The 22,499-nt window shown below is 44.0% G+C and overlaps 1 protein-coding gene across 1 annotated transcript in view; it reads right to left on the reverse strand.

Annotated features, from left to right (window-relative positions):
- The window catches only part of METTL16 (methyltransferase like 16), a 134,001-nt gene that overhangs the window by 38,033 nt on the left and 73,469 nt on the right, over nucleotides 1-22,499 (reverse strand). Inside the window, exons 5-6 of the mRNA XM_040338445.1 lie at nucleotides 11,431-11,546; nucleotides 8,980-9,122 (exon numbers count right to left, since the gene is read on the reverse strand). Of these exons, the coding sequence (XP_040194379.1) occupies nucleotides 8,980-9,122; nucleotides 11,431-11,546 (259 nt within the window). The remainder of the gene's footprint in view (nucleotides 1-8,979; nucleotides 9,123-11,430; nucleotides 11,547-22,499) is intronic.

Here is a 22,499-nt window from a genome sequence, read left to right on the forward strand (position 1 = left end):
CAGTTTATAATTGCAGAGCCAATCTGAATAATTAGCCTTTGAAAGCATATCTCGTTTGCCAACACAAGCTATAATCACTTTTCCTCAATCAAGCACTTGACAGCTCAGTGTACACAAGTAGCGTGTGCTGGGCCGTTCCTATGAACACAAACCACCAGTGGGGTTAGCTCTGAGCATGGTCAAGCTCAAGATTATAGGCCCCATCTGCTTACTAATCACAAAACATCGGTGTCTGTTGTGCTTACTGTCAGTGAAGCTCCAGTTCAGGAACATGACAGCCTTTTCGATTCATACTTAATACTGCATTTGACTGTTACAAGAGAAGATAGACTGAGGGATCACACAGGGTCTTTGGTTTAACAGTAAGTAGAGAAAATTGTCACAGTGGTTGGGCCAGATCTACTGCCAGTCTGCAGAATTCTATTCCTAATTAAGCAAAATACCACATGCGGGCACACTGTGCGCCTGACAAAACATATTACACATTTACTGTCAAGCATGAATCAGTGCCTTACCATGGAAATGAGCTGGAAATCAGAGTGCTTCAAGCAGTAATAGATACATTTGCTCACATAGAAAATATGCAGACATATTGATTTGAGTAGTAATGAATACTGTTATTTAGAGCACAAGCTTTATTTCTTTGCACAAGCTTAAGAATGAATTCTCATTTCCATAACCAATGGGTGTGCGGCAAAGCAGCACTTTATAAAAATGCACAGCACAAGTTTAACACAAACAAGCACATTATTCTATGTTTTATTCCTGTAAAGATCCTGCAAGTACAGAAAAATACTAGTTGATCTGCAAGAAATATGCTCAGTTGGTGTCAGCCCTGCCCAACTTTCTTTTATTAAGCCACCTCAAGACCCGGGCACTTTCACCCCCTTCCTGTCCAGGCCAGGCCAGTTTTCAGAACTGTCACACTTTGAGACAGATAGAGCTTTATTTTGGTGATATTTATTCACCAATGGATTTTTAATTTGTTGCTAAATAACCCAGATCAGCGTATATGATTTAGTCTGTGTGCAAGTTAGAGTGTCTACAAACTATGGTTTTTATTTGAACACCCCGATGTACCGACTTGCCTATTTTATCAGTGATATCAGAGCAGCCAGTCATTGTACATGATCACTGACACAGCAGTATGACGTCACCATAGTGACACTGCACTTTCTCTGCTAAAAGTATGTAAAAAATAAATAAATCATACATTTTTATAATTTTTTACATACTGGTATCAGAGTAGTTCAGTGTCACCATAGTGACGTTGTACTACCCTGGGGGGTGATAAGGATGATGATTTTTTTTTTTAACATTATGATTGCTTATACAGTGATTGTCACTGCAATAAGCAATCATTTACACTGTGTACTGCCGGTCTATCTATATATTTTTTGAGACGCTAACAAGCCAGGAAAGTACAAATACCCCCTAAATTACCCCATTTTGGAAAGCAGACATTCTAAGGTATTTAATAAGAGGCATCGTGAGTTTTTTGAAGTTGTCATTTTTCCCATAATTCTTTGCAAAATTAGGATTTTTTTCCCCACAAAATTGTCATATTAACAGGTTATTTTTCACATGGCATGTGCATACTTGCAACTACACCCCAAAACACAGGGTGCACCATCGGGTGTTCTAGGGACAAATTACACATTTGATTTCTTGACTATCTATTACACTCGTTTGAAGGCCCTGGAGCAATTGGGACAATGGAAATGCCCAAAACATTACCCCATTTTGGAAAGCAAACACCCCAACAAATAATCTAGGAGGCATAATGAGTCTTTTGAACATTTTTTTAAACCTCGTACTGGCAGGCAGATGCCCACTGACAGGGACAGACAGTGAACTACCAGAGCACTCAATAGAGCCATGGCAGTTAATTGAGAACTACAAGCAGTCAGCCACAAAGGCTGTCGGTACTTGTAGTTTCCCAATCACAGAGCTCTGTGAATAGATGACGAGATCAGTTTTTTTTTACAATTTTTTTTAAGGAGGTCAATTTCTGATTATTGAACAGATATGACAAAACGCTTTCAATGCCAATTTTAAACAGACCAAAAGAGAGCAATTAGTTCATTGTTAGGGCTTACACTCCTATCTATGTAATATATATTTGGGCATCACAGCAGGTATGTGGCTTTCCAGAGCTGCAGCAAGTGTCATTAAAAGGGGATTTTCCTCTGTAACCAAAGCTGCTTGCTTCATATTTACTGCCCATATAGTAACATAGAATAATTCCCTTATTACATAGTAGGCGAGGTTGAAAAAAAAAAAAGAGATTTTTAATACAGCTTACCTGTAAAATCTTTTTCTTGGAGTACATCACGGGACACAGAGCGGCATTCATTACTATATGGGTTATATGGAGTACCTTCAGGTGATAGACACTGGCAATCTCAAACAGGAAATGCCCCTCCCTATATAACCCCCTCCCATAGGAGGAGTACCTCAGTTTTGTAGCAAGCAGTATGCCTCCCAAAATGGTCCTCAAAAAGAGGGGTGGGAGCTCTGTGTCCCGTGATGTACTCCAAGAAAAAGATTTTACAGGTAAGCTGTATTAAAAATCTCTTTTTCTTTATCGTTACATCACGGGACACAGAGCGGCATTCATTACTATATGGGATGTCCCAAAGCAATGCTTACAATGAGGGGAGGGAGAACATCTCCAAGACAAAAGGATTTAATTTAGAGGTATACTCAAATCATAATAAATCCAACTTAGTTGAGAAAAATAATCTTAAATTTTAAATTTAACTCAAAAAAAGAGGAGCCCCCGGAATCCGAGGGTCTCAAACTGCAGCCTGCAGCACTGCCTGCCCGAAGGCAGTATCAGTATTCCTTCTTACGTCCAACTTGTAGAATTTTGTAAATGTGTGGACAGAAGACCAGGTTGCCGCCTTGCAAACTTGAGCCATAGAGATCTGGTGGTGTGCTGCCCAGGAGGCGCCCATGGCCCTAGTAGAATGAGCCTTTAATGATACTGGAGGAGGCAACCCTTTCAAGCCGTAGGCCTGAGTGATTAATTGCTTAATCCACCTAGAAATGGTGGATTTTGCAGCTGCCTGCCCCTTCTTGGGCCCATCCGGTAGAATGAACAGCACATCTGTTTTCCGGATCTTCTTTGTAGCTTTAAGATAGGCCTTCATGGCCCTGACAATATCCAAGGTATGCAGCAACCCTTCCTTTCTGGAAGTAGGTTTAGGGAAGAAGGATGGTAATACCAAATCCTGGTTCAAATGAAAACTGGATATAACCTTCGGTAGGAAGGAAGGATGAGGGCGGAGAACGACCCTGTCCTTATGAAAAATAAGATATGGTTCCTTACAGGATAAGGCCGCCAGTTCCGAAACTCTTCTTGCGGAAACTATGGAAACCAAAAATACTAACTTCCTTGTCAGTAAAACCAAAGGAATTTCAGCCAACGGCTCAAACAGTTGTTTCTGTATACTTGACAGAACAAGATTTAAATCCCACGGACAAAGCAGGGATTTAACTGGAGGTTTAATACGTAAGACCCCTTGAAGGAAGGTCTTAACCAGCGAGTGGGTGGCCAGCGGCCGCTGAAACCACACTGACAGGGCAGAAATCTGTCCTTTGATTGTGCTTAATGCCAATCCTTTATCCACTCCTAGCTGGAGAAAACTTAAAACTCTATCGATGGTGAACTTGCGAGGAAGCCATAGCTTGGACTCACACCAGCCTACATAGGCCTTCCAGACCCTGTGATAAATCACCCTAGAGACCGGTTTCCTGGCTCTGATTAGGGTAGAGATTACTTTCTGAGACAGACCTCTACCCCTGAGAATCAAGGATTCAGCTTCCAGGCCGTGAAATTTAGATGCCGTAAGGCAGGGTGGAGGATCGGACCTTGCGATAGCAGGTCTGGCCTTAGAGGCAGAGTCCAAGGGTCTCCCACTACCATCCTTAGGATTAGTGAGTACCATGCCCTTCTGGGCCATGCTGGAGCTACCAGGATAACTGGTATGTGCTCCACCCGGATCCTGCGCAGCAGGCGGGGTAGTAACTGGAGCGGGGGAAACGCATAAAGAAGTTTGAACTGATGCCAAGGGCAAACCAGCGCATCGGTTCCGCAGGCCATCGGATCCCTTGAGCGGGACATGAACCTGTCTAGCTTTTTGTTGAGTCTCGATGCCATGATATCCACGTCCGGCACTCCCCATTTTTGGCAGAGTGCTTGAAAGACTTGTGGATGCAGAGACCATTCCCCCGGCCATAGAGTCTGGCGGCTTAAGAAGTCCGCCTGAAAGTTGTCCACTCCTGGAATGAATATTGCCGATATGCAGGGCACATGAGCCTCTGCCCATAGGAGAATCAAGCTCACCTCTCTCTGAGCGGCTTGACTCCTGGTTCCCCCTTGGTGATTTATGTATGCCACGGCCGTGGCATTGTCCGATTGAATTCTCACCGGGAACCCCTGCAATTTTGACGTCCAAGCCCTGAGGGCTAGTCGAGCAGCTCTGAGCTCCAAGATGTTGATGGGCAACTGCTTCTCTGGCTTTGCCCAAGTACCTTGGCGAGTGCAACCATCCAAAATTGCTCCCCAGCCCGTCAGGCTGGCGTCTGTGGTCACTATCTTCCAAGCCACTGGGCTGAAAGACTTCCCCTTCAGTAGATTCTGGGGGTCTAACCACCAACACAGACTTTGTCGGACTCTTGATGAGAGCGGCAACGGGATATCCAAGGCCTGTGGCCTTCTGCTCCATGCTGACAGGATGGCTGCCTGTAGGATGCGAGTGTGGCTCTGGGCGTATGGTACCGCCTCGAATGTGGCCACCATCTTGCCTAGTAACCTCATACATAGGCGAATAGTTGGTTCTTTCTTGCTTAGAACCAGTAGGATTAATTCCTTGATGGCTTTGACCTTCCTCAGAGGTAGGAACACTCTTTGTTGTTCTGTGTCTAATCTCATGCCGAGATATTCCAACTGCCTTGTGGGCAGGAAAGCTGACTTTTCTCGATTTAGGACCCAGCCGAACCTCTCGAGGTATTGGACCGTGAGGGCCACTGCTCGCTCCAAGCCGGGAGACGAGTGGTCTATGACTAGGAGGTTGTCCAGGTATGCTAGGATCGTGACCCCTTGGATCCTTAGCTTGGCTAGGATTGGAGCTAGGACCTTCGTGAACACCCGGGGGGCCGTAGCCAACCCGAAGGGAAGCGCCACGAATTGGAAATGACGCGAAGCCACCATAAAGCGTAGGTATCTTTGATGTGGCTGATAAATTGGAACATGAAGGTAGGCATCCTTTATGTCTATGGACGCCATGAAGTCGTCCTTTTGGAGTGTGGCAGCTGCTGACCGCACGGATTCCATCCGAAATGAGCGGACCTTTAGGTATGCATTTACCATCTTTAGGTCCAAAATTGGCCTGACATCTCCATTGGACTTTGGGATGATGAATAGGTTGGAGTAGAAACCCAGCCCCTGTTCCAGGACTGGTACCTCTACTATTACCTCCTGGGAAAGTAGATGATCTAATGCCGATCTTAATGCGGCTCCCTTCTCCGGATCGTTTGGAATCCTCGACTCCTGGAAATGAGGAGGAGGAAACCTTAGGAAATCTAATTTGTAGCCTGTGGCCACGGAAGACCGTACCCACTCGTCGGGAATGCTGGCTTCCCAAATCTCTGAAAAGAGTCGCAGCCTTCCCCCCACCTTCGTGGGTGGGGGCGCCCCTTCATAAGGTTGGCTTGGGGGCTGGTTTTGCTGGTTTGCGAAACCACTGCTTTCTGCCTCTAGCAGCCTGTCCTTGTGACTTGCTGTTGAAGCCGAAGTTTGCTTTTGCAGGAGGCCGTCGATACTGCTTGGCATTAGAGGGCCCCTGCCCAGGGGAATACTGTCGTTTAAACGCATGCCCCTGATACTTCTTCTTAGTTGGCAAGAGAGTACTCTTGCCGTTTGAAATGGTCTGAATGTATTTATCTAGGTCTTCTCCGAAGAGTCGTCCTCCATGGAAGGGGAACCCTACCAGGAGCTTCTTGCATGGGGGCTCAGCCTCCCAGCTTTTTAACCATAAGAGTCTTCTCATATGGATAAGGGATAACGATAAACGTGACGCTTGCTGGATAGAATCCCTGATTGCGTCTACCGTAAAACATATGGCCTTAGGGACATCCGAAAATTCTTCTGCCTGCTGGGCAGGAATAAGTTTAAGCATCTGCTTAAATTGATCCGATAATGCTTGAGCGACCCCAATCGCAGCCACAGCTGGCTGTACTACTGCCCCTGCAGTAGTGAAGGAGTTCTTAAGTAGTGCTTCCAAGCGCTTATCAACTGGATCCTTGAACACCTGTATGTTTTCTACAGGGCATGTTAACGATTTGTTAACACATGAGATGGCTGCGTCCACTGCAGGAGTAGCCCATTTTTTGGAAAATTTATCTTCCATAGGATATAGGACAGAGAATCTTTTAAGTGGTAAGAAGATCTTATCTGGCTTGTTCCAATCTTGGAACAAAACTCCCTCTAATAGAGGATGGATCGGAAACACAGCATTGCTTTGAGGCGCCCTCAGTGAGCCCAAAGCTGAAACCGTCGATACCTGGAGATCTGGTACTGGCAAGTTGAATGCCTTATGGACCAAGTCCGACAATCCTTGAATCCACCAGCTCTCCCTCAGGGAGACTGCCCCAGACTCCTCTGTATCCGGATCTTCGATCCCTGAACCTACTTGGTCCTTGTCCAAGAGGTCGTCCAATTCCCCTGAGGAAAGGACCTCCTCTTCTGAGGGTCCGCGCTCGGGCGACGGAGATCTATTCCGCTTACTGCCCCGCATAGCTGCGGCTATCATTTTTTCCATGCTTTTCTGCATCTCTTTTAAAGAGGTGAGTAATACCTCCTCCGTGACCATCTTAGGGTTGGACTGACCCGCGTCAGCTCCAGCCCCAGATCCCGATGGCCCCAAGGCTCCCTGTGGGGAAAGCAGCGGCATAGCTTTGTCCGAGACCTCAGACTCTCTGGGGGAATCCCCCCCTCTTGTACCCTCTGACCCGGATGCCATGGTACAATACCGAGGTACACCTGCTAGCTTATTGGTACCTGGGACTATAAATAGTTAAATGCCCAAACACCTGTTTGGGGGATAAAAAATGCTTCCTCTCCCCTAGATGACACTTTTTTTTTTTTTTTTCAATCTAGGAAAGAAAAAACATTCTGTCCCCCTGAGTAGTATTGCAAGAAAAACTATGAGATGGAAAAGAAACAGCCTATTCCTAGGCTTGAAAACAGTCTTCTGAAGACTGCAATATTCTTTCTGGCCACTGTGTGTCCTCGGCGCCCCGTGCTGCCGCTCTGGTCTTTCCTCCCCAGTTCCAAAGTATTGAATGAGCTGTATGGAACAAACAAGGAAGGGCCGCCCCTTCCTTAAGCCACTGACCCGCCCTTCCCCCCCAGCAATCTCAAACAGGAAATGCCCCTCCCGACAGGGAGGGGGGGGGGGGGGTTGGGAGGAAGGGACCTCTCTGCTCCAGCAAACTGCAGCCTGCAGCCTGGAACCACGAGGAGGTCAGCGTTTTGCCTGCTTTGCAGGCTCTGAGGAGGAAGACTGAATGGAGCATCGCCTGGAGGCTTGCAGGTAAGCACAGCTCTCTGACACACACATATACTTTTATATCACACAGGCCCCACTCAATGCTTTTCCAACACTACAAGGGAGGTCACATCTTATGGGGAATAATACATATAGAGCCATCCTATCTTTATGATATGTGACTAGTTTGCCAGATGCAGTGCATAACTTTAGGCATGTCCCCTGTGACCCCCCAGAAAAAACCTGCTAAGAACCAAGTTCCGCAAGTTTTCCCCTCACTTACCTGCTCCATGCCGCAGGACTTTGCCAAGCAAGAGGCCCAATCTTCCCCCATCTCGGTGGGGATGTCTAGACCTTCAGGCCCTGGGTTCCTATGAAGGATTCACTGTCCTGGGCCCATATAGCACCCTGGCAACAGAAAACATTAGGCACCCAAAGGTTTTCTAAGTTCTGGGCCCAGGGTCCAGCTCTCTAAAATGAAAAGCATTATGGGCTATACCCCAAGGGTTTGGGGTCCGGTTACTGACCACTTTAGCGCTGAGGCTTTTTTGGACAGAACCGGTTAGCTCACCTAATCCCAAGGATGCGGAGGCAAGCTAAACCATGACTAACACCTAAGACACTGGCGTAAAAACTGAGGTACTCCTCCTATGGGAGGGGGTTATATAGGGAGGGGCATTTCCTGTTTGAGATTGCCAGTGTCTATCACCTGAAGGTACTCCATATAACCCATATAGTAATGAATGCCGCTCTGTGTCCCGTGATGTAACGATAAAGAAAAAGACACATCCAGTCTAACCTATATACTACTCGGACTTCTAGCTATACTGCCACCTGCAGCATCATCATCTGGAGTTGACAATCGGGACTGTGGCTTGACCAGTTATGCCTTTCTGTATTGTGCTATTTTTTTTAATGCAACTTTGCATAATACCACAAAAACACCAGTGGAAAATGTCCCATGTTTACATATAATAGGGTACTTCATGTTAAAGAAGAAGTCCAGTCTGGGCATTTTAGGCTGGGCTTCTCCTCTGGGTCACAGGAGTGCAATTCGTTTTGCTCCTCCTCTCCTGTAATACGTTTTCAGCGGAGATGAGTCTGAAGTCCGTTCTCCGCGAAAGTCACTGCCATCCGTCAGGGCAGCGCGTCATCCCGACTTCCCAAGTCTGGATCTGCCAACTGCCCTGGTTATAGGATAGGCACATAGCCTACTGTTATCACTTTAAATGCAAAAACAGGCTCCAGCACTGCAAAAAACAGACATTTCTATCTGTATATGCAGTGTTGGTTTATTTAAAAAAAAAAATTGTATTGATGGATACTGCTTGGAACATGTAGTGCTTTAAACATCAGTAAATGATTAATAAAAAATATTAAAATTTACGGAAAAAAAAATTACATAAAAAAAATCCCCACTCACCTTAACCTTTTCTTTAGTTGGAGGCTGTCATGGATGATTCTCTTTACAAACTCCAGCTCTCCCCCCTCTGCCATGATCTCAGTAATGCCACCCGTGTTCACAGAACTTGGAGGAGGGCGGCGAGGGTTTCGCGAGTTCACTCCCTGTAAGGACAGCAGAGGATATCAATGTAGGAACACAGCTCTTCAAACAGCATAACTGTTACCATGGTTATAGTGATCATTTCAGGATACAAGGCCGCAGGCAAGCTGTCGGTTGCAGGACTTTTATCAGAATCTGTAACCTTACATGACTCAGAAATCAGATACCTACTGCATACAAGACTCAGCAAATGCATGTTATACTACAGCACACCGACAGTATGAGTATATTCAACACCTATAATTTCCACAGCAGTGAATTTGTGACTGGGAAAATTCAATGCCTTTATGTTAAACTTCCACTTGCTGCTCAACATGTGTCCCAGGGCAAGTGTCTAAGAAATGAGAGCTAATCCATTGATGCACATAGGATGTTAGCGATCCATTACATCCCTATCCCATTTCTAAAGTCAGGTATAGTCAGTGTAGCACATTACAGCAATTCTCCATCTTTTAGAAACCACACAATTAATCTCCAGTTTTTCTGGAAAAAGACCATTTGCTTCAAGTATACATTTAAAGAATTTATCTATTTTCATGTGAATTAAGAAAATCCATCCAGTGCACATGCTGAACTCTTTAAAGTGGATGTAAACCCTCCATACACCCAGTGAAGTGAACAGCCTCAGATGATACACAGAGATGAAACAAATCTCCCTACATACGTTTTATTTGCATATCTTCTGCCTTCAGCTTTCTAAACTGTTTAGAACGAGAACATGACGTTAGAAATGTTTCTTCCTGTTCCACCACTAGATGTGGTGTCTGGGCATACACTGTGTGGCAGCTGATTGGAGGAAAGGCACCCCCCCCCCCACATAGGCAAAGGGATAAAGAAACTTGCAGAGCTGTGCTGTGAATAGACCAGTTCTCTGCTAATCCATCTGTAAGCTCCCTCCCCAACACAAATTTCCAGTTGCTTTTATCTCCTGTGTCAGAAGTTATCATGTTGAAACATAGCAGAAAACATAGCAGCAGAAAGACATGGGACTTATTGCTTTGGAGACACTGCAAATATATGTGCCTAGGTCAGATTTCATGAATGGGGTTTACATCCATTATAATAATGAGTGCCAACTTAAAGATTTTGTTTTCACTACAATCACATTAGACTCAGATATAAAAGGAAATAGGATTGTTCATTGGATTTTTCCTTTTCTGGGTTAAATGGATCTTTTACACTCCCTTTCTCTCATTTCAAGCACTTTTATGATCAATCCTTTTAAGGGTTGAGGATCCCTGTTGGCTTATCCTTCCTTAAGAGCCATGTGACCCCAATGCATGTGTGTCGTCCTTTGGGATGTTGGTGGCCCAACTCTTGCAACCATTTATATGTCGTTGTTGATCTAGTATGTAAGTATAGCATTGACTTTGTAATATGACATTGTGTTGGTACTATTTTTGTGATCTATATATTCAATAACGTGTTTTTTTTAAGTTTTTTTGACAGGGCACATCCCTTATTTACCTCTGAAGGAGTTTCTCTAAAACGCATTTGATTTTTCCTGATGTTTTTACTAAAATTCAAGCCACGAGGCATAGTATAATTCTAGATTATAAACATATGGGGTTTCAAACTTTTTTTTTTATGAGCCGATATAATATTTTCTTTATAGGCAATTTAATGGTGTATTCTGTGGATCTTTTGTAACAAACTTTGGCATACCAGCCTTTTATTTAACCACTTGCCGACTGCTGCACGCCAATATATGTACGTCCCCCCTTTAAAAATGCGTGTTTTGGGTCAAAATTGTCGCTCTATTTTTGTTTATAGCGCAAAAAAGAAAAAACGCAGAAGTGATAAAATACCATCAAAAGAAAGCTCTATTTGTGGGAAAAAAACACAACGTCAATTATGTGCAGGAGGCGATCCTTAAGTGGTTAAGAGCCACGTTGCACTTGTTAGTTAAAGCGACGCAGCGCCGAATCGCAAGAAATGGCCTGTCATTGGGCAGCCAAATCCTCCCAGGCTGAAGTGGTTAAATATACACAATTGTCTTATCTGCCTTAAAAGTCCCATGGGAAATTTGTACAATATATTTCAGTTATAATAGGAAAGACTTTATGCTGAAAAAAAAAAAAAGAAACACACATAGGAGAGATGTATGCGCTGCAAACCCCGGTATATATGATAAGGACATTTTCCCCAGACTTTATGCTGACACCCTAGGCTTGCAAGGTTCTCACCAAGAGCAAAATTCTGGTTAAAATTAAGAATATTACCAGGGATGACTAATATAATGGATGGATAGATAAATTGACGGAGAGACAGACAAGATAGGCATTGCACAATAACTGAAGATTATCATACCTGAGCTTCCATCTGGTTGGCAAAAAACGGAGGATTGCACATACAAAAATCATACATGATATCCGATTCTTCTTTTAGGGCATCCATTAGAAGTGTTTTCTGGGGGACTTTAACCACTACAAAAAAAGATTAAAAAACATTATTAACATTTATTGTAAGGTAGATGAAGGTTATAGAATCACTGCCACTTTGGTTCAATGCCACCACCACAGCCCATACACTAAAACCACTGCCCAGATTGAGTGTGAGATTAAAGTGTTACTAAATGTTTCTTTGATTTTTCTTAAAAATAAAAAAACATGCTATACTCACCTGCTCTGTGCAACAGTATTGCATAGAGCAGCCCCAAACCTCCTCTTCTGGGGTCCCCCCGCTGGCACTCTTTGCTCATTCTCTTCTCTGTGTGCCGCCACAATTGGCTTGCTATGTGGGCACACGTGCGTGCTCACTCTCAAGATGTGTGCGTCTGCCTATGGAGTGCGGCTCAACAGACACACACACACAGCGTGGCTTGGCCTCATCCCTTTTTTGCCTCACAATATTTGATTGACAGGAGCCAATGACTTCCACTGCTGCCGTGTCCCTGTGTGAAGAGGAAGGGAGGAAAAAAATTATCCAGCCTCGCACAGCGCTGGATCGATTGAGGACTCGGGTAAGTATTCAGGGAGGAGGACAGAAAGCCCTGAAATATTTTTTAATATAATGCAGGGAATGCACTTTAGTGCTGGCTGTAGAGCATTAATCTTCAAGGCACGTGTTACAATGTTTCCCCAGCCGCCCCTCCCGTCAGAAACACCCTCATCCTAACCAAATCATTATGCTCCCCCTTCTTACCAACCTAACCTCCACCACAATCATATCCTAATTACATCATCTGATGCAATACTGTTCTTGTAGATACTGTACACTGTCAAAGCTTTCCCAATTCTCTCATGTATTTATAGCCTACCGTCTGCCATACCCTCCACACTCTCCTGCACATGCCAACCACCATCATACCTTCCACATTCTTCTCTTGCACACACTGCCCACTGTTTGTCATACCCTTCATTCTCCTCTCCTGCACATACTGTCCATTGTCATGCCCTCTACATCCTACAAGCTGTCTGTCATTCCCTCTGCACTCCTAATCTGCCAGCTGTTAGACTCTTCACACTCCTCTCCTGCTACAACTTTTGCCATATAGTTTAAAGCAGTACTAAATCCTCCTCTCCTTTACAGCCAAGGGAGCTGCCATTTTAGCCTCTGGTTGATCTGCAGTTGCCATGGTGCTCAGTTATGACAGCAGCAAAATTGGCAATGTAAATGTTTTGGAAAATTGTTAAATCGATGACTTTAGTTCCTTTTATTTATCTCTTCTTCTTAAAGTTGAACTTTAGTAAAAAAAAGTCTTGCTAGATCACCTTAGGCTGGCCCCTTTTGCAGGTATAGCTATGTAAAACATAAAAAATAAGTGCCTATACTGTTTAAGATTCAGTAATACACTGTCTCGCCCTGCTTTGCACATGCTCAGTTGCTCTCCATTTTAAGGCACTGCTGAGATTGTAGAGACCGATCTGCTGACAGCCTTAGCCTGGGTTTACACTGTAGCGATGCGCGAACCAGCGAGATTCGAGTGCCGGTTCCTGCATCTCTCCTGCAGGCAATCCACACTGCCCTCTGTGAACCTATGCGGATGTCAATACAATGTTAATAACACCCCCAGATTGGTTCACATATCACAGTGCGAACTGTTGATTCGAACAGGAATCAGCTCCAGTGCTGGAAAAAAGAAGTCCCTGCACCTTTTTTATGCAAATCCAATACGAGTTCAGCCATACAACTATATGGCTGAACTTGCATTGCATGTGATCGGCACAGCAGTGCGGGTGCGAATCACATGCAAAGTCTGTGTTCGTAATCGTGTGAACCCAGGCTTAAAACAGAATTAAACCCTCCTATCCTTAAGGCTACTTTCACACCGAGGCGTTTTTGAGGCGTTTTAGCACTAGAAATAGAGCCTGCAAAGCGCCTAAAAAACATCTCTCAAGCCTCCCCAGTGTGAAAGCCTGAGTGCTTTCACACTGGAGTGGTGCGGTTGCGGGAAGTTATAAAAAGCCCTGCAAGCAGCATCTTTGCTGCATACAGTGCTCCTAAACCACTCCTGCCCATTGAAATGAATAGGCATCACTGCTGAAACGCCTCCAACATGGGAGCTTTTAACCCTTTCTTCGGCTGCTAGCGGGGGTTAAAAGCGCCCCACTAGTGTCTGAAAAGCGTTGCTAAAACTATCGTGCTTTACAGTCAAGGGAGCTGTTTCTTTTTGAACTGCCACTGCCAGGGTGGTGTACATGTGATCAGAGTATGATACCAGCCATTTGATGGTTTGACTGAGGACACAATCAAAATGTAACAGTTTGAATTTCCAACATTCCAGGAATGTAACTTTTTTTTTAAACCGATAAATCGATGGATTAAGTTCTGCTTTATGATTTACTGCTGGGGCTTTGGGTTTCAGCAAAATGGCAGCCTCCAGCAAGAAGAAACAGGAGTAATACTGGAGGCAAATTTACACCACACACCAATTTTGGTAGTATAATTATTAATATAGAATGTATGTTCCATGCTAAAGAACATTTTTTTTATCAAGTGGTTTTGGATAAAGTTTCGCTGAAGAAGTCCCCGCCCATAGAGGACATAACGCGTATGGAAGGAGCATCGTGACGTCACCCGTGGCTATCACTTTGCTCAATATACACGCTGTATACATCGGCACCGATCGTGGTGCCTTCATTGTGAGTGTTTTTTATCTTTTAGTACGATTAAATAATTTATCCAAACGGAGAGCACTATGTTTTGGCATTTGTTTATTACATGACCTGGGATGACCTATCGATTTCTCTGTGTCGTCTCTACTACTGCTGGATTTGCTGATATTTACACATAAAGCGCATTTGACCCTCCATAATCAAAGGGTCCAGGTGGTGAGGTGAGAGGCCATTTCATGTGGTGGTGGATGTGTGTCTAGCACGTGTGAAGTTACCTACACAGCACTGGCGTAGGAAGGGGGGGGCAGGGGGTGCTGTTGCCCCGGGCGAACCATTTAGGGGGGCGACTTTCCGTGCCTCCTCCTAATTTTAATTTCCTGTGTCACCGGATGTCCCGAGCGGCCAGCGGCCACCATGTGTAATGTCCAGCGCCCTGTGATTGGGCATATGGGGGTCATGTGAGGAGTGGGGCTGGAAGTCCCGCCTCCGCACATGACCGCCATACGTCCAATCGCAGAGCGCCGGGAAAGTCTGAAAATGTCGGCGGCCGGCGGGAGACTTCAGGCACGGTAAGTGTGAGCCGCCGGCGCCGTCTTCCCCTCCGCTCTGGTGCTCTGCGGTACGGCGCTGCCACTGTGTGGAGGGGAGTTGCAGCATGGAACGGGCTGCGGGTGGATGGTGCTGGCGGCCGGCGGGGAAGAGAGTCGGAACTCCGTCCGAAGCAGTTCTGCACATCCAGTGCTGGGGTCCTGTCTGTCCTGGAGGAGTCTCTGGAGAAGAGCAGACACAGGTAAGGAGGACTCAGAGGATGGACTTCTACTGTAGGAGTTAGGTGGGTCAGTGTAGGTGTCAGTGCAGGGGTCAGTGTCAGTGCAGGGGTCAGTGTCAGTGCAGGGGTCAGTGTCAGTGCAGGGGTCAGTGTAGGGGTCAGTGTAGGTGTCAGCGTAGGGGTCAGGTCAGTGTCAGTGTAGGTGTTTTAAAAAAAAGCTCCAAAATATTTAAGCCCCCCACGTTTATGCACATATAAACGTGGATGTTTATATAGGGGGGGGGGGGGGCGAAATTTTTTTTTCGCCCCGGGCGCCCATAACTCTGGTTACGCCACTGCTACACAGTCATCTGTCTGTCTACATTGACACTCATTGGAGGTGTACTGCGATTTTATGGACTTTCTATTCATCTTTTATTATTTTATTTGAGCGCTGCACCATCTGTATTTGTTTCTCTACAGGGATTTTGTGATTATTGACCCTGGTGTTCAGCTGCTATACAGGGGTTCATTTGTCATTTTTGCGCCGATTTATTTTCTTTTTATTCAGAATAAAAATTCTGCTTGCAACCCCTGTTCTGTTCGAATACAAATTTACTTTTTCAGTGCCATTTGCACTGTATTTTGTATTGTGTCAAAAACAAAGAAATGCATAGCCTACTGTATTTTTATCAGGAAAAAGAACAGGAAAGATGACAACCTATAAAAAGACAAAAAAATGCAGGACACTGAGCTGACATCCATTTACTCCATCAGATCTCTATAATAACAGTGGAAGCATTAATTATACATGTAAACTGGAAGAACAGGAGAAGAATAGGACTGTTTTGTGAAGTGTCACCAGGGAGTCTTCTGATGGAGCTTTGGGGCAGGGAGCTGTTTCAGGTTGATACGTTCAGAAATGAACAATGACAAATTTGATTTCCTTTCTGTTATTAGAGCACAGTTTAACCTCATGTGTGGTCCCTTCTGCTTTCTCATCCCTAAACTCCCATGTGATGGCAAAGAGCCAGTTTTTGAAGGACAGTTGTGTGTCCACATCTGCCTCACTTTACTTCCGGGAAACCTGATCAGCCCAATCCTGATGTCTGTGTGATCATGTTTTATTTGATCCTTTTTTTAATATTCTTTAGGGCTGTCATTCAGTGCAGCAGTCAGAACTGCCCCACCATGCCATGTGATTTTTCACAAGTGAGGAGTCCCCAGTCAGATATCTTATGGAATAGAAAAAAGGGCACTACTTTACCTAATATACATGCTGGGTTGTATTGCTACTGGTTCAAATATGGATTCAGAGAATACTGGTAAGCACAGCCATTTAATTAAAAGAGCAGCCGGCTCGGCTGCATAGCAAATTCCAGAATGTCAATATACGATTGCTTTGTCAATATGGGTTATGTTTATATATATATATATATATATATATATATATATATATATATATATATATATATATATATATATATATATATATATAAAAAAAATCTTGCATGGCTTAGAATTTATTTTATAGTTTACATAAATTAAGGACAACATTAGCTGGAAAAATATGCCGGTAATTTTACACAATTCCAAAGTTATTTTAGACAAGTAATTATATAAAAAATGAAAGTATTGCAAATATATTTGGTTTGTATCTTAAAAACATTAGAATTCCACAAAGCTAGATAAATGTGACCTTTTTTACACCACTGCAAACAAATGTGATCTGAAAGGACTTTGCAAATATAATTAGCCTTTTTCAACCAGGTTGCTTAGGCACCCTGGGGTGCCTTCTGGGTTCTTCAGGGGTACCTTGGCAAAGTGCCAAATTGGCCAAAAATGGTCTACAAGCCAGTGGGTCGATCGAGTCTGCCATTTTGTTAGGAAAAGCCATAGGTTTTCATTTTATAGCATTACAGCCTTGGGCACCCTGTGCAGAAACGAACGCCTGCCCGGCATTTTTTTTTTACGTTGTTTGCGTTCGGCTTTTTCCGGCGGATAGTTACCCGTGCTATATGCGGCGTATCCTATGTTAAGTATGGCCGTCGTTCCCGGGTCGAATTTTGAATTTTTTACGTCGTTTGCGCAAGTCGTTAGCGAATACGGATCACGGATGGCCGTAATTTACGTTCACGTCGAAACCAATGACGTCCTAGCGACGTCATTTGGAGCAATGCACGCTGGGAAATTTAGCGGACGGTGCATGCGCAGTTCCATCGGCGCGGGGACGCGCCTGATTTAAATGTTACACACCCCCTTGCCGCGGAATTTGAATTCCGCCAGGGGATTTACGATCCGCTGGCGCAACTTTAGAGGCAAGTGCTTTCTGAATAAAGCACTTGCCTCAAAAACTTGCGCCGGCGGATCGTAAATCAGATAGGTTAGCGGATCTTTAGATCCGCGTAACCTATCTGAATCTAGCCCCAGGTGCCTGCACATCATCATTACTTGCCCCTTTACCCCGTCCCTCCCTGTCAGCTCTGAGGTCATGTAAGCTGAGCGTCATGTAAGCAGAGAAAAGCCTGAATACTAGTCAGTACCCGTGTGAAAAGGTATAATGCTTTATAAAAATAAATCACCTCCAATGTTGGGTGTTCTATGTGTGTGGATGCTGCATTATGTAAAACAAATGGTTTAGTTTGTTACATTTTATAATGGGGTGCCTCGAGATTATGCAGAATTTTAAAAGGGTGCCTTGACTGAAAAAAGTTTGGAAAACACTGAATTAAATGTACCCAAACTGACCATTTTCATTCATGAATATATTATGAGGAGAGAAATCGCTAAATAGTAATAGATTTAAAGCTGCCAAACTGATGAGAATGACCCATAACCCTATATTGTATTCCTCAACTTTCCTGTATGACTCGGGCTCAGAATAAGCATTGCAATTTGTCAGTCATGAAACCATGCATTCTAGAATATACTAATGAGGGTGCACATTGTTCAGCAACTTTTCAAGATCATTAAAAATATAATGATGGCACATCTTCTACATACAGATTTTGAGAATTGTTAGGTTCAACTCTAGGCAAAAAATATTTTCTTATGTTTGGGTAGGCTTGGGAGGAGTAACTAATGTTGCCTAAAGTATATTGCAGTGGCGGTTGATGCAATATGTTTCACATTGTATTTGCGCAGCGGTCTTTCAAACGCAATTTTTGTAGAAAAAATACACTTCAATTACTAAAAAAAATTACCAAAAAAAAAGGAAAGTTAGGGCAATTTTTTTGTATAATGTGAAAATAGGAACACAGACCCTCTATTCATTAACCACTTAAGCCCCGGACCAATATGAGGCCTAAAGACCCAAGGTGTTTTTACAGTTCGGGACTGCGTCGCTTTAACAGACAATTGCGCGGTCGTGCGACGTGGCTCCCAAATAAAATCGGCGTCCTTTTTTCCCCACAAATAGAGCTTTCTTTTGGTGGTATTTGATCACATCTGCGGTTTTTAGTTTTTGCGCTATAAACAAAAATAGAGCGACAATTTTGAAAAAAATGCAATATTTTTTACTTTTTGCTATAATAAATATCCCCCAAAAACATATATACATTTTTTTTTCCCTCAGTTTAGGCCGATACGTATTCTTCTACCTGGAAAAACAGAAAACCGCGCTTCACCCACAAAGTCTATAGGCAGCAGCTGACGTTGGAAAAACAAAGCAATATATAGTATAAATAGCCGCGCCAATCTAAATACAAAATAAATGTCAGTCAATGAATGAAAATTGGTAAAATCTCCATGAAGACAATAACATCAGATGGAGCCTTTGGTTTGCTTGATGAATGACACTCGGTTCTTAGAATTTGGTCAAACCACGAACACCCAGGTGACATGCATGCATTTAGTGCAAATCCTCCACCGTAAGAATAAGCTGCTTACCAAACGGCAAGCCTTTATTGCAATTGGCTATAGCCCAGCCACGGCCTTTCAATCCTCTGGATACTCAGGGTGGAACACTTGTGTTAAGCAGCGAGATCCAAGCCTCAGCAATGGGTTGGAAAAGAGTTGCGGTTCACTCTCGTTACCCCCCTCACAGGACAACAGCAATCAAGCGGTCCAGACACATATACCGAAAGATAAAGAAGGGGCACAATAGCGTAATACCGCAGGATAAAAATATTTATTAAAAGTAATGTACTTACATTAGTACGAGTAAAAACAGCGTGTGACAGTAAAAAGTAAAGCCGGCCGGCTTGAGGAGCCCTCCTCCTTGGCGTGGTGACGTCACTTTGCCAAGGAGGAGGGCTCCTCAAGCCGGCCGGCTTTACTTTTTACTGTCACACGCTGTTTTTACTCGTACTGATGTAAGTACATTACTTTTAATAAATATTTTTATCCTGCGGTATTACGCTATTGTGCCCCTTCTTTATCTTTCGGTATATGTGTCTGGACCGCTTGATTGCTGTTGTCCTGTGAGGGGGGTAACGATTGTGAACCGCAACTCTTTTCCAACCCATTGCTGAGGCTTGGATCTCGCTGCTTAACACAAGTGTTCCACCCTGAGTATCCAGAGGATTGAAAGGCCGTGGCTGGGCTATAGCCAATTGCAATAAAGGCTTGCCGTTTGGTAAGCAGCTTATTCTTACGGTGGAGGATTTGCACTAAATGCATGCATGTCACCTGGGTGTTCGTGGTTTGACCAAATTCTAAGAACCGAGTGTCATTCATCAAGCAAACCAAAGGCTCCATCTGATGTTATTGTCTTCATGGAGATTTTACCAATTTTCATTCATTGACTGACATTTATTTTGTATTTAGATTGGCGCGGCTATTTATACTATATATGTATTCTTCTACCTATTTTTGGTAAAAAAAAAATCGCAATAATCGTTTATCGGTTGGTTTGCGCAAAATTTATAGCGTTTACAAAATAGGGGATAGTTTTATTGCATTTTTATTTTTTTTACTACTAATGGCGGCGATCAGCGATTTTTTTCGTGACTGCGACATTATGGCGGACACTTCGGACAATTTTGACACATTTTTGGGACCATTGTCATTTTCACAGCAAAAAATGCATTTAAAATGCTTTCTTTATTGTGAAAATGATAGTTGCAGTTTGGGAGTTAACCACAGGGGGCGCTGTAGGAGTTAGGGTTCACTTTGTGTGTGTTTACTACTGTAGGGGGGTGTGGCTGTAGGTGTGACATCATCGATCGTGTCTCCCCTATAAAGGGGATGACACGATCGATACGCCGCCACAGTGAAGCACGGGGAAGCCGTGTTTACGCACGGCTCTCCCCGTTCTTCAGCTCCGGGACCGATCGCCGCACTCGAGTGGCGATCGGGTCCGCGGGACCCGCGGTCCCGGAGCTTCGGACCGGGTCGCGGGAGCACGCCCGCGACCCACGGCTGGGTACAAGTACAGGACGTATATATACGTTGATGTGCCCAGCCGTGCCATTCTGCCGACGTATATGTGCAGGAGGCGGTCCTTAAGTGGTTAAATAGTGGGTTATTTGGTCACCAGAGGTGATTGGACACTGGCACAACCAATAAGACATTTCCCCTCCATATAACCCCTCCCATCAGGGAAGTACCTCAGTTTTGTAGCAAAGCAGTAAGGTTCCCATAAGAAGGGGGGGACCTCTGTGTTCCGTGCTGTACTCCAAGAAAAGGATTTTACAGATAAGCTGTTATTAAAAATCCTTTTTTCTTTATCGTACACCACAGAATACAGAGCTTCTATTCATTACATAGTGGGACGTCCCAGAGCAATGCTCAATATGAAGACTAGGAGACTCAGATCCAAGCAGGCCGTAAACGGACAAGAAGCCCTAGACTGCTGCCTGCAGCACACTACACCGAAGACAGAATCCTCATGTCCTCTTACATCTATTTGATAGAATTTTGTAAATGTATAGACTGAAGACCAAGTTGCAGCTTTACAGATCTGAGCAATCGAAGCCTGGTGATGCACTGCCCATGAAGCGCTCATAGCTCTGGTTGAGTGCGCCTTAACAGAAGAAGGGGGAATCTTGTTCCTTAACCACTTAACCCCCGGACCATATTGCTGCCCAAAGACCAGAGCACTTATTGCGTGGTCATGCGACGTGGCTCCCAAACAAAATTGGCGTCCTTTTTTTTCCCACAAATAGAGCTTTCTTTTGGTGGTATTTGATCACCTCTGCGGTTTTTATTTTTTGCGCTATAAACAAAAATAGAGCGACAATTTTGAAAAAAATAATATTTTTTACTTTTTACTGTAATAAATATCCCCCAAAAATATATAAAAAAAAATTTTTCCCTCAGTTTAGGCCGATACGTATTCTTCTACATATTTTTCGTAAAAAAAAATCGAAATAAGCGTTAATTGATTGGTTTGCGCAAAAGTTATAGCGTTTACAAAATAGGGGGTATTTTTATGGCATTTTTATTAATATTTTTTTTTTACTAGTAATGGCAGCGATCAGCATTTTTTTTCGGTACTGCGACATTATGGCGGACACTTCTGACACATTATTGGGACCATTGGCATTTTTATAGCGATCATTGCTATAAAAATGCATTGGATTACTAAAAAATGCCACTGGCAGTGAAGGGGTTAACACTAGGGGCGGGGAAGGGGTTAAGTATGTTCCCTGGGTTCTTGGTGGTGGCCTCACTAGGGGAAATCACTGATCTTCTGTTCATACGTTGTATGAACAGAGGATCAGCATTTCCCCCCACTGACAGGACCGCACACAGCTCCCAGTCCCCGCTCTGTAACGAGCCATAGCGGGTGCCCGGCGGCGATCGCGCCCGCCAGGCACCCGCACGGGAGTCACGGATAAGCTTGAATAATTACTTGTCGAATCCACGAGAAATGGTGGATTTTGATGCCGCATGTCCCTTTTTGGGACCATCTGGCTAAAATAAACAAAACATCTGTTTTACGTATCTGAGCAGCGGTTGCCTACAGGTACGCTCTTACTGCTCTCACTACATCTGGAGAGTGCAATAACTTTTCCTCCGCTATCCGTGGATCAGGAAAAAGGGAAGGCAAAATAATATCTTGATTCAAATGAAATGGCGACACCACCTTTGGTAAAAAGGTTGGATAGGGGCGTAGAACAATCTTGTCCTTGTGACAAATTAAATAAGGCTCTTTACAAGAAAGAGCTGCTAATTCGGATACTCTTCTAGCCGAAGAGATAGCAATCAAAAAGGCCACTTTCCTGCTCAAAAGAATCAAAGGAATCTGGTGAATAGGTTTAAAAGGTTTCTTTTGCAACACTGACAATACTAAATTCAAATCTTATGAGCACAAGGGAGACTTGACTGGCGGATTGATCCGCAGTACCACCTGAATGAAAGCCTGAACAAAGGGAATGAGATGCCAGCGGTCTTTGAAAAAAGACTGATAGAGCCGATATTTGACCCTTAATGGTACGAAGGGCTAATTTCATATCCACTCCTAGCTGGCAAAAGGCGAGAATCCTACTTATGTCATATTTCTGAGAATTCCATTTCTTAGTTTCACACCACGAAACGTATGCCTTCCAGACTCTATAGTAGATAAGCCTGGAGGCTGGCTTTCTAGCATTAATGAGTGTAGAAAGCACTGGACCTGAGATCTCTTTTTT

The sequence above is a fragment of the Rana temporaria genome, chromosome 2, assembly GCF_905171775.1.
Source record: "Rana temporaria chromosome 2, aRanTem1.1, whole genome shotgun sequence".
NCBI lineage: Eukaryota > Metazoa > Chordata > Amphibia > Anura > Ranidae > Rana > Rana temporaria.